This window comes from Typopeltis vanoorti, chromosome 7 (assembly GCF_054136105.1).
Source record: "Typopeltis vanoorti isolate ZY-2024b chromosome 7, IOZ_Tvanoo_1.0, whole genome shotgun sequence".
NCBI classification, from domain to species: Eukaryota; Metazoa; Arthropoda; class Arachnida; order Uropygi; family Thelyphonidae; genus Typopeltis; species Typopeltis vanoorti.
Window position 1 is genome coordinate 122752361 of NC_143555.1, and position 13894 is coordinate 122766254.

A 13894-nucleotide genomic window follows, 5' to 3' on the forward strand; every position below is an offset into this window, starting at 1 on the left:
AACGAAACATGTTTGTTAATGCTAAATGACAGGTACATTAAATGTTGTATCAAGTTATCAAAACTTCTGATTTCTAGCTGAGTTAATGTGTTATGCTCATCTATACAAACTGTTCAATACTAATCTGAATTTCTCACATAAACTGACATGCAAAATCATGTAATACAAATGGATAATTTAAACAATGTTATACTCAAGTCAAGTTCCTTCATTCACATTTACTTTAAATAGACACTTCTCAAATCATTTCTCTCTTAGTTAAGTTTACTCAGTTAACAAAGGGTTTTCACTATTTCAATCATATACACGTTAGAGATTTATGATATACAATTCTTTGTCTAATAGAATTGGCTGTATTATTTACTCTATCCTATCAAAGTTCTCTGAAATGTCCTGTCTGTCTTTATCAAGACACTATTCTACCTTCAACAATCTCGAGATATAAAACAAAGGAATCTTTACTTTACCAAGTCCCTCCGAAGGTCTGTTAGCTGCCACGTGTTGCTCGGGTCATCCTTCGTCTTGTGACTGAGTTGTTTCGTTCTCTGCTACCAGACACAAATCAAGAAATAGCTGTTGCTATGAGCTTTTTCCACTCACTCGGGTGGATATTACAGCATTTGGCACCATTCTCCATGAGCTGTTGATTCTCGTACAGATCTCCGCAGAATACTTCTCAGCACAGGTAATGAATACGGCTGGCTGTCGTCTACATAGCACCCTCGGCTTGTCCTATCTCCGATCACACGTTGAGAGTCCTCGATCTCCGAAGAAAACAGGAAAAACGCCTTGAGCTTGGCGCGTATTGCCATAAATACTTTTTCTCAGCTCTTTTCCGTATTGTTTTTTGCATGATCCATAGCTTACATCATCGTTAGGTTGATCCCCTTGCTTTTCCTCCTTGCTATTAGGTGTTGTTTTTCGATGAAAAGCGCTTATGTCAGCCTTCGGCTTTACGACAGGTACTTGCGGCTTAGACTAAGTATTGCTTGATATAATGACCGTTGATCCTATTAGTCATTTCTTACCTAGCAACTTACGATTTTATGATAGTTTGATAATACATAAATTAAGCCATTATTCCTTTACATGAAATACTAATCTGATATTATTCTTGATTTTTAGTTTTCCGTTTTACAATAAATAAATTTCAATATATTACTCATTCTGATGCATACTTTCATATACAACAAATTACATGTTTCTCACCTTCCGCTGGTAAGCAGGTATTATGCAAATTTCTTTGTAATTTTGTAAAGCTTACATGTTAGATCTTGAATGAATAACTTGTCAGTAAGTTTTCCATTCAATATCTAACACTATGTTCTTGCCAAAGTCCTCCCATGACTTTTGTTTAGCTAGTTTTACACAGTATTTAGCTTTCTTATATTTGTCTCTGTATTCTCTAAGAGCACAAGCTGACTTATTTGCCAGGAACTTTTGATATGCTTTCTTCTTTTCCTTCACTGCCTCTTTAACTTCCTGTATCCACCATGGAGTTCTGATTTTTCTACCCTTGCCGACAACCTCACCACATGCCTCTCTAGCTGAATCAATCAAGGTTTTCTTCAAGGCTTGCCACCGAATCTCTAAAGTTTGGTTCCTGTTCTCAAACTCTTTCATTTTTTTTTCAATAATCTTTGTGTATTTTAGTCTACAGTTCACATCTGAGAGCTGCTCAACTTTTATTTGCTTTAAAACTTTCTTACATGTTATTCTTTTCGATATGAAATTCAATTTTATTCTGCTCAAGACTAAATAGTGATCACTTCCAATTTCAAATCCTCTATACACTCTGGTGTCCTGCACAAGGAAGAAAACATCACTATCAACAATAACATAGTCAATGAGACTTTTCTTATTTCTTGCCTCTTCTCTCCATGTGAATTTGTGTACATTTTTATGTTGGAACATGGTGTTAGTAACCTGAGCAGAAATCCAACAAATATTTGCTATTATTATTAGCTTTGCTCTTTTCTCCAAATTTTCCCAAAATATTTTTGTATGTCTGTCAATCATTTCCTACTCTGCTATTTAGATCCCCAACAAGGACCAACTTTTCCTTTTTCATTGTGTCAGTTGCTTTTTCTAAAGCCTCAAAAAATTCTTCCACTTCTACCTTAGTAGAACTTTCTGTGGGACCATAGGCACAAATAAGTCTCATTGTCCAGTTCCCCATTCTGATATTTGTCCACATCGCTCTACTTGAGACTGCCTGCCATTCAAGAAGATCAGCCTCGTATTTAGTGTTGAATACAATGGCTACTCCTTCTTTTCCTTGATTGTCATTGCCTGAATATAACATTTTATATTTATTGCTCAGAAAGATCTCACCAGTTTTTGTCTTTTTTGTTTCAGTCACCCCTATTATGTCGGTCTGGTACTTATCTAATTCCTCAGCTAGCTCCATTTCTTTGCAATTCAGGCTTCTTATGTTGATAATACCGATCTTTAACTCTGGTGATGTTGAGTTGGGATGCTTTTTCAGATTTGTTCCAGTAGCTGACTTTTCGTTATTCACCCTGGTTCCCTGGTGAAAACAACAGGGGGGGGGGGGGGGCTTGTTTAACCAGGCGATGCCCCAGCCGGCATGAAATTTTGTCATGTTGTACCATCATTTTGTAATTTGGTTTAAGCCAATAAGAATTACAATTTGGTCAGCTAAATCCCAAATTCCCAGCCCATCCTCTTTCCTTCAGTTTCCTGGTAGATACCCAACAGGGTGCATCACAAGAAGGTGAGATTTAGACTTTAGGTCAGAAGCCCTGGTCGGTTCTCTGCATTCCTTTAAAGGCTATGTAGAGGTCTCCTCTCAGTTATACAGCTTTGACCTTTAAGCACCCCCCGAAGGTCATCATAGTATCTAAATATGTTTTCTGATTTATCCCAGATCACTGGATGAGTAGTAGAATCTTCATTGTCAAGGTTAGAAGAATTAAGAACGTGATTAGATAGAGAGATGGCTGTAGTTCTGCTGTGGTGATATCTCTCACATGCTACTCTATATGTTGTTCAGTAGATTTTTTTTCCCCTCTGATTAAATACGGTGCATTGCATTTATACCAAAGAAGGTAAACTCCTGGATGTTTTAAGCTGTCGTGGTTTGGTTTCGCTGTACCAAGCAAGGAATGGAGTTTAGTTACAGGAGTGAAAGAAGTGCAGATTTTATATTTTTTGTGAATTTTGGCTATCTTTATATATATATATATATTTGATACAACTGATTTACTAAGCTATCTGACATATAGCATTACATTACATTATATGACATTTGGTAAAATATAGCTGATATATATGAAAGAGAAAAATACAACATTTTACATCATTATTGTCTTCAATATGATGAGCTGGTAGATTAAACAGGAGCTTATTAATAGTCTGTTTACAATAATCATTCTTCTGAAAGATTATGAGAAATTTTAGTTCTTGGATGATTCTTCTTCTTCAATAATGAGGGAGTGAGCGAGCATGTTTACATAATATAAAAATAATAGAAATAATGCCAAGCTTTTGGAGTGTTGTACATGAAAGTATCTGTTGGTATATGAGGTCTTTCTGTAAATAGAGATCTTCCCTTTTTCTGATACACATCAGAAAAACTATAAATGTGACTATAGCTGATTGATTGACTGACTGAATCATAGGTTTGTAATAATTCATTTTTCTAATGGTTAAGCAAATGTGATTAATAATGCAAACCCTGGCTAGCCTAATAGCTAGTACAGAAACTAAAATTCATATAAATTAAACTGGGAAATCAAATGAAGGGTGGAATATTTTTAGACAGTTTATTGAAACATTTTAGAAATCTGCTTTAAAAGAAAAAAGAAAAAAAATTGTAACCAATGTGTTTATTACAGTCTGCAAAAGTGATATTGAAATGTATCCTTATCTTTCAAAGTTACCCAAAGAGTGGTGTGGGAATTAGTGATGTCCACCTAAGATAGAAAACTGAATAGATGTACTTACATACAAAAATATTAATTCATTCAGTACATAAAAAAAAATTCCAAATACAAATAGGTATGATACTGATATCAGATGACACAGTTATCAAACGTATAGACGAAATTAGATTTGTTGTTATTTAGAATTTTAATGATCCTTTATTTGTTTTAATATAAATATTGCATGTGTTGATCTTTTTTTCCATAGATCCTTGTTGCTCATCAGATTATTCATTGAAATTATTTTTGTGCATCTATTTAATGGGCAAAACCTTTATTCCTCTGTATGTAATTTTCTGGATTTGTCTTGTCTTTTTTCTGATTATTATTGTTAGGTGGTTCTTTGCCAGTCATTTGGTATGCCATTGCAACAAACTTGCTCACTACAACCACCAAATGCTGAAAAGTCCCAACCAAAGCTGCACAGGCACTGCTATTCTAAAGGAAATTTGCTAGGTCAGATTTTCACTATAACAGACTTCTACTCTAACAAATGTTCCTGTGGCTTATGAGTTTGCTACAATGAAAGTTGACTTTTACATTGTATATATAGAAATATGAATAAGAAGCTATTTTATGTATTTTTTGCTTTTTACATTTCTTTGATAATCGTTATTTTCAGAATGTTCTTTTAAGGTATATAAAGGATACTATAATAGTCCAGCATAAAATTTCATGCTAAGATGCCTGTTAGGAATTTTTTCCATATTAGTTTATCATTTATTAGGTTTTTAATTTGAGCTCCCCCCCCCCACTCTAAGACCACCTCCATCTGCCTCAGTAATCTGTATCTCAATTTTTTTTCTCTAGTTCTTTATCCTACTGTTTTACTTCATATAGTCTAAACCAGTATACAGAATAATCAACAAGATTTTTCTTGTGCTACCTTATTACCTTAGGTTGGTTCATATGTTCATCCTTGAATTATGATGATGTCATGCTCCTAGCTAATATTGTCATTTTTCACATTAGTAATCTTTAGTTTTTGATCAATTGTTTTTCTAACCCAGCTGCTCTCATATCTGTGTGTAAAAAAAAAAAAAAAAAAAAAAAAAAAAAAAAAAAAAAAAAAACTGGTTTCACCTTTGCTTTATATATGCTCTCAGCCTGATCTTCTCATTGATTTCTCTTTCTTCATTTGGTTTCTCATTGTATCACTTCACTTCTTTGTTATGTCTACATATCATTCATGGTTATTGTTCTTTTTTTAATAGCTGATTTTCATACCAAATTTGTTGCATCAGTTACTTTTGTCAGTATGGAGACTTATATTCTTTCTTTTAGGGTTACATGGTGATCATATTTGTAGATTTAGGGACTCAAAAACACACGTGTTGAACAGATTATTTTATTAATTACAAATAAAATAAAACTTGACGTTTTGACCTCTATATCGAGGTCATCATCGGAAGAATACAACTGTATACAGAACCAAGCTACATGCTTATGCTTTCTATATCAGTAAACTACATCTACGTAGTTAATAAATCTTTTTTCTAGCCTGACCTCTAGTGATAGAAAGGAAAAACAAATAGAGAAAGAAATAAAATTATATATATAAAAAAAAAAAAAATTATATGTATATTATAAATAGATAAATGCAACTACAATAAACTGTTAGAGTCCTCATGTATTAATATTCTGGATAGTTACAAAATGATTTCTTTCAGTTGCTATTGAATGTTCTAAACACTTCACCAGGTTGTCTTCTTGTAGTGGGAATTTTTCTAATGCTAGTTTAGGATGTTATACAGGTTGTAGATGGGTCCTCCACATTCTTGAAATGGTGAGGCCATCATTTTTGTTGAGATTTGGGTTGTGTTTGAGCATTTCACAAGACTCTTTAAATTTTCTCTCAAACCAGGTTTTGGTGTGGTGTAGGGATTTGGTATTTTTCCAGTCAGTATGGTATGTTTGGAGTGCATGGTCAGAAAGGCCTGTTTTACCGAAGTGGAGGTATTTAATGTGTCGTTTGTGTTCGTCTTGTCTGATTGGGATAGTTCACCCTGTTTCCCTTATGTATGGTATGTTACATGTGCAGTGTATTTTGTATACCCCTGGGTGTGCTAGGTGTGGAAGAGGATCTTTAGAGGAACTGAGTAGGTGTCTTAGCTTATTTGGGGGTTTAAAGGTAGTTTTAATGTTGTATTTGCGAAGTGTTCTGTCTATTTTTTCAGAAATGCCTCTAACATAAGGAATGGCAATGGCATTCTTGAAATAAGCTAAATAAGCTAAGACACCCCCCAAATAAGCTAAGACACCTACTCAGTTCCTCTAAAGATCCTCTTCCACACCTAGCATACCCAGGGGTATACAAAATACACTGCACATGTAACATACCATACATAGGGGAAACAGGGCGAACTATCCCAATCAGACAAGACGAACACAAACGACACATTAAATACCTCCACTTCGGTAAAACAGGCCTTTCTGACCATGCACTCCAAACATACCATAGAATTGACTGGAAAAATACCAAGTCCCTACACCGCACCAAAACCTGGTTTGAGAGAAAATTTAAAGAGTCTTGTGAAATGCTCAAACACAACCCAAATCTCAACAAAAATGATGGCCTCACCATTTCAAGAATGTGGAGGACCCATCTACAACCTGTATAACATCCTAAACTAGCATTAGAAAAATTCCCACTACAAGAAGACAACCTGGTGAAGTGTTTAGAACATTCAATAGCAACTGAAAGAAATCATTTTGTAACTATCCAGAATATTAATACATGAGGACTCTAACAGTTTATTGTAGTTGCATTTATCTATTTATAATATATATATAATTTTTTTTTTTTTTATATATAATTTTATTTCTTTCTCTATTTATTTTTGTTTTTCCTTTCTATCACTAGAGGTCAGGCTAGAAAAAAGATTTATTAACTACGTAGATTTAGTTTACTGATATAGAAAGCATAAGCATGTAGCTAGCTTGGTTCTGTATACAGTTGTATTCTTCCAATGATGACCTCGATATAGAGGTCGAAACGTCAAGTTTTATTTTATTTGTAATTAATAAAATAATCTGTTCAACACGTGTGTTTTTGAGTCCCTAAATCTACAAATATGAATGGAGACTTATATAATTACAAGGATGACATACATCTGCGAAGAGTCATCTTTTATATTCCCCTGTGTTGACATTGAGATTAATATCACTTAAAATAGCGTATATTTGAGTGTGCAAGTATTCCATCTAAGAAGCATACAATTGAGATTATTTTTAAAACTTTTTTTACTCTCTTTTGTAACTAGATTTCAAATCCTTAGGGTAGATTTATAAGGGATTTGAAACTTCATACTAGTCTAAACCAAGCATGCAAAAAAATCAAGAAGATTTTTTTGTTTCTTGAACATTGTCTTCACTTAAATTATGCATATCTTTATGTATATTTTAATTTAATTTTATTTTTATTTCATCCAAATTTTTAAAATTCTTCTTTATTATCATATTTTAATAATGTGCAGAAATATTAATATTTTTATTGTATAAATATTCCATTGCTGAAATTAGATGTAGATGTAGTCCCCCTTTATTTTCTAGGTTTATGTGTTAAAGAGGCCTTATGTAGATGAATTCTTACAGAAAATGGGGGAAATATATGAATGTGTTCTCTTCACAGCAAGCCTTGCAAAGGTAGGAACATTGTATGCAAAAATGTGGGCTCCTTAATTTAGCTGTAAATTAGTATCTGTATTCTGTGTAATTTATTATTTTATAGAGTGATATCAATCATTTCAGTATTGCTAATGAGAATCAGATTTTCTTTCCATTTGCTTCAAGCTTCCAGTATTGTTTGTGGATGCATCTATTTGTCCATTGTGTTGTAATTTTTCATCTCTTACACTGGTTGATAGATTTTGATAAAATTTTGTGCTCTCAATTAAAGTATATTTTTCACATGCAATAGGAAATTAACCTTATGTCAGAATGGAAAGCATAATGTATTTGTTTGTAATCCAAAGATCTATAAATATATATGAATAGGAACATAATGTATTGCTTGCATTGTTCTACTAGGATTTGTGGATGACCTTTGACTCACGCCATTAATATCTGAGAAGAACCCATTGCCAGGATGGAACCTTAAAAATTAACTAATGAAAGCAATTATATGAGTTCTTTGGACTTGTTATTTGGGATTACAGCTGAAGCAATTAAGGCTATGAGGCTAGTATATCATGACTGTTAATTGCATGTTCTTGTGGCCAGTTTGCCTGTTTTACTGAATGAAAAATCCAAGTTTCTGAGGGAAACAACTCTACTACCTCCAATTGAGACCAGGTAATTCATCATCAGTTTAAAAGCTCTTATAAAGGTTCATTGAAATTTTAGATGAGATTTGAACAGAGGCCTTTCCAGCTTGGATATCGAGATTACAGATAGCTTGCTCTTGGGAGATGTTTTCTTTTTGTTTCGTATTATACCTGTGACAAACTTTGCATTATGCAAATTAACAAGATGAGAAAAAAAGGAGTGCAGCTATTGTAAAAACTGGGTTGACAGGAAAAAAAAAAATTGTGAGTGGTTTGTGGAGTTTCTCCATGTGAGGATGATTAATGAATCCACAAACCATTACTGAAGGTGGATTAGCTAATAAGCACAAAAAAGGGGATGTGATAGAAACATAAGTTATCAAAGGGGTTTTTATAGTAGATGGTAAAGAAACTTTTCAGTACAAGAGGAGAGAATAAGAGGTTACCTCTTGAAGAATATGGTTAGCCAGCACATAACCACACCCTGGCTAACCACACTTTTTCTTACAATTTTCTGGCACTCCTCATTTATCACTCTTGAAGAATGATAACTGATTGGATGCATTGCCAGAGGTAGTTGTGAGTGCTTTGTCAGTGAACAAATTTAAAGAGATGTACATCCTCTGTCCAAAAAGAAACTGAACTTTTGATAGAAAATAAAACACAGGCCAATTATAATTATGCAAAACATTTATTTCAATCAATATACTCTCCCTCAGCTTTGATACAGCGTTTGATACGGTCAATTAATTCGTTAAATGAGTTTTTTATATCAGTTTTTGGGATACTGTTGAGGGTCGTGGTTACTGCCGCTTGAACGTTTTCGATGGTGTCGTATCGCTTTCCTTTCATCGGCAAAAAGTCACAGAGTGTTAAATCAGGTGAATACGGCGAATTATCCAACACACAAACTTGGTTTTTGCTTGAAAACTGTCTCACAATGTACAAACGATGAGATGGTGCATTATCGTGCAAAAGTGACCAGCTGCCTGCATCACGATATTCATGCAGTAGCAGTGCTTCCCAAACTAATGGATGTCAGGGCCCCCTTGGAAAAATTAAAATATTTCGCTGCCTACTCTCGAAAAAAAATCGTAATACAGACATATATTATTATAATATTTATTGTATTTATATTCAATACAAAACATACATAGCGAATATTGCAAAAATCAAATGTAAATATTACATTTTTAGCATCTTGCATACACATTTGACATGGGCACATTATCTCATATTTTTATATAGATAGATATATTGTTATTGTACATTTGCAGTACAAGCACATGAAACATAAAACGATTAATAATAAAGAAATATTACTAATTGTATTACTAAACGATTAGTAATAAAGATAGAAAGTAATAAAAATTAAATACGTTTCTTTTAAGATTAAAAAAAAATTTCCTTAGTCTTAAAAGATTTTAAATTTGTTTTCATTATTTCACGGCCCCCTGAACAAAAGCTATGGCTCCCAAGAAGGCTGTGGCCCACAGTTTGGGAAGCGCTGCCATGCGCGACGAATTCTTGCTATAAATTACTTCAAAACTTCGAGTTAAAAATCAACATTGACCCTTTGGCCAAGCGGAACGAAATCTTTGTGTATAATGCCCTTTGAATCATAGAAACAAATCAGCATCTTTACTTTTGACTTCTCCAAGTGACTTTTTTTCGGATGCCCCTCTTCTGGCGGTCTCCACTCAGCACTCTGGCACTTTGTTTCGGGCTCATACTCTAAACACCGTGTTTCGTCACCAGTAACGATCATTTCAAGAAAGTTTGAGTCATTATGAGAGGTTTTAATGAAGTCCTTGCAGTGTTCAGTTCGATACATTTTTTGGTCATCGATCAACTTGTGGGGAACAAATCGCAAATTCAATTTACGAAGGCCCAAACTCTCGGTCAAAATGTTGTGTACAGTTGATTTTGGAATCCCTGATTCATCTTCAATCAATCTCACAGATGATTTCAGGGTTTCTTTGTTGAAATCACACACTTTTTAGATATTAACTTTGCTCAGTCTAGTTTTTGGACGGCCCGGCTTTTCATCGTCGTCCTCGAGCATCTCGCAACCTATTTGAAATTGCTTAAACCACTTGTAAACTTGAATATGGGATAAGCATTCATCACCGTATGCTTTTTGAAGCATTTGATGTGTTTCAGTAAAATTTTTACCAAGTTTAACAGAAAAGTCAATCACAGCTCTGTTTGAGACCCATTTTCTGACCATTCATCAAAACACACTGTCACTCTTGGCACTATAACTTGGCTTCTAATAAAACAAATGTCATAAACAGTTGTCGCAACACTAATGAAGGTTGCCGCTTTCGACAGCAAAAAGATGCAACAGGTGGCGCCACTAGTTTCTTCTATTTTCGAAAAGTTCGGTTTCTTTTTGGACAGAGGGTGTGTGATAGATATTGTGTTAATGATGGTTATGGTGCAGGCCTCCAATGATGAGTCTTCAGGCACCATGGAAACTCTTCTATAATAGTAATAATAATTTGCAGTCATCTAGAGAAAGTCACTGATGTATATCAAAACCAGCATAGGTGAAAGAACCTCGTGTGATCTCAGCATTAATTGCAAAGTTTAAGGGTAATAATCCGTCATTTACATTACACATTATGTACAACCAGACAAAAAAGTCAAGTAAAAAAACTGTCTGATAGGAGTTTACATAATTGACTTTTGTACCAAATCTGATTAGAGTTGCTTATAGATATAAGAGTAACTGTTTGCTAAATTTTTCATTGACATTTTTCTAAAGGTAGGGAGACAATTATGCAAGGGGATTCTCTGTATTATCTGTATGGATGATCACTTATTAGTTGAGACATTTCAGCTAGCACAAAAGTTCACTGTTAATTGTTTTATCCATTACATTAGAAAGAGTTAGTGAGAGAAATTGGATAATAATTCAATGATAAAGATTGCCATTTTTTTATAGGGAGATAAAATGAAAGCTGGATATATTCAAAGAAGATCTTAGGATCTCAAATATAATATGTATATTGAAAAGCCCAGTACTGAGAAGAAGGAGATTGGCTGTAATTGAGAAGCAGCTACTGGGAAACCATTTATTGTTTTTAATTGTTGAAAATTTAAATTAAAATCCCCCCTCTCCACTCCTCCCAAATTATAGTAGCAGCAATAACAGTACTACTAATAAACATGTGGGCCAAGTAGTTGTAGTTGGTCCCCTTTCTTTCTTAATACTTGATTCAGTTTTTCATATATGAGGTACTGTTTTTATGTTGCTTCCACTCATGAAAGATTATTTGAAAACCTAGGAGATAAAAAAAACTCACATAATTTGGGTGGGAGAGTAGGAAACAAAACAGGAAGAAACCTGATTTCAAAATGTTTGTCTCATGCCTTTGAGCCATATCCTAACCTTATCATTTTCATGCACTTTTGCCAAAAGATAAGCTGAGCAACTAGTATTGTATTCTTTCACAAACTTTTACATTTGATGACCAAGGAATATCTCTACTTACTAGTGTCTGAATTATAACTGATGGATTTTTCTTGCTGAAAAGACAGATGGACCCGAGAAGGAATGCATTAAACTTATCTGATGGTTTTAACTCTTTGGCATTAAATTGGCTTCCTTAAACTTTCATCAGCATTGAAATCAGAAAATCTTGATCGTCCTGCATGCTTAGGCCATTCTGGTGTAATGGCATCCTCCAGCTGTTCTCAGAACCCGTGCGTCTAACCTAACTCCTATCATGCCATTTTAATTTAAATTCTGCTTAGTTTATTGCTATTTACTTAGCTTAGAAAATCAATTAGCATTTGTCATACCCCTCCCTCCAAAAAAAAAAAAAAAACCCTTTCATTGCACTGTTCAAAATAATAGTTTTTTTTTTTATTATTATTTTGCACTCTGAATTTGGTTTTGCATCAGACCACTTGGCAAACTCCTTTTCAGATATAAGCTGCTGCTGCAGTAGCTGTGAGATGCAAAGATATTATAATTTAAAACATCAAGTTTAAAAATGGTATCAGTTATTATTAATTGGTCTTTATGTAGTCCCTTCTAAGTATAATCTTAACATATCATCAGGGTATCTCTTGAGGAATAAGAGTGGATTCATCAGTTGCTGAAACAACTAGGTATCCGTAGTAATCAAAATAACTAAGGTTAGACATTGGTGCTACTTAGAAATATATTCCATAACATAAATACTTAATTTTAACAAAATGTTTGATGTTGAGTTGAGTGCACCTTATCTCTTACTGAATAAATGAATAATTTTTATTTGATGTGGTTATTACTCATTAGTGGATGAACTGGAATTTTTTTGAGAATTACTTGTTGGGCAACACTAGAACATTCAAGTAATTCATCATATTGTTGAATCTTTAGCACGCAGAGCTAGTTTCTTTTCATGCTCAGGTACAAACAATATTGAATATTGTTTTTTAACAATATTCATCGTATTGTTTTTTACATAGTTTCAGAAGACTTTTGAGGCACTTCTTTTGAGCTTCATACATCTTAAAATTATTGTTTGTTGGATGTTGAAAATCTTGACTAACTGGACATTGTGGTCAGTTACCTTTGTAATTTCTTTTATCATTTAAAATTACATACAAAAATTTTGATGTAGATATCTATTTTTTTTTTAATTTATTTATATTTATATATTTTTTTATTTTGTAGGATAATCAATTTGGTTGAGTCACATGCAGGATCAAGAATTTTTTTTTATTCAAAGCTAAACTAAACAAATTCTTGCACTTGAAGCTAGAGTATCTGATAGCATGTAAAGCCTACTTCACTTTTGTTATGAATTGCCTTGGTATGTACCAGTACATTTGAAAGATGTAATTCTGATGGGCAACATATTTTTGCCTTCACCTAATACTAAAACATGATGCAGTAGCAGCAGGATAAGTTAAAATATTGTCAAGCTGTGAGGTGTCAATTCCTGTGTTAGTTTCCTAGATGCATAAATCATATTTTTCAGATATGTAGAGAATAAGTTTGATTAAGACTTAAAATCTTTGTAATAGCCCAGGCTGTTTTCATTAGGAGTCAAATGGATGTGTAATCTTATTAAGCAAGAGATTCGTAAGGAAAGGATGATGTGGAAGGAATACCGTGTGCATAAGGATGATGTCCATTATGAAAATTATAAGCAGCAGGCCAAGAAGAGTCACAACTGTTGTACAGAAAGCTAAATCTAAGCATGAAAAGAAACTGGCTCTGCATGCCACATGACAACCCACAAGAATTCTATCGATATGCTGCAAGTAAAAGAAAGAATGAATATGAAAGAATGACTCTTCTAAATACAGATGGCATGAGGGTTACAGATGCAGAAGAGATTGTTCATCTAATGGGTGCCCATTTTGTTAAAAGCTATCAACCTGGTGTACATGACATTGAGCTCACTGCTATCTCTTCACTGGATGAAGAAACTCAGGTATATGAGGACAAAGTATTAGAGCTCTTGCACAAATTGAATAAAAATTCAGCAATAGGGATTGATGGGATATGAGCATGTGGGCTAAAAGAGTATTCAGCTGAACTGGCTATTACTTTGACCAGACTGTTTAATATGAATCTCCGAACAGGGAAGATTCCATTACACAAGGATGGTGCAAAAACTGATGGATTCAACTATTGGCCAATTAGTATCTCATGAGTGGTGGCGAAGATTTTCGAAA

At 33.8% G+C, this 13894-nt stretch overlaps 1 protein-coding gene across 2 annotated transcripts in view; it reads left to right on the forward strand.

Annotated features, from left to right (window-relative positions):
* LOC150105012 (carboxy-terminal domain RNA polymerase II polypeptide A small phosphatase 1-like) overlaps positions 1–13894 on the forward strand; it is a 184554-nt gene that overhangs the window by 126629 nt on the left and 44031 nt on the right. For both annotated transcript variants that reach the window (XM_090395454.1, XM_090395456.1), the window contains exon 5: positions 7500–7592. In XM_090395454.1, coding sequence (XP_090251580.1) covers positions 7500–7592 — 93 coding nt within the window. The remainder of the gene's footprint in view (positions 1–7499; positions 7593–13894) is intronic.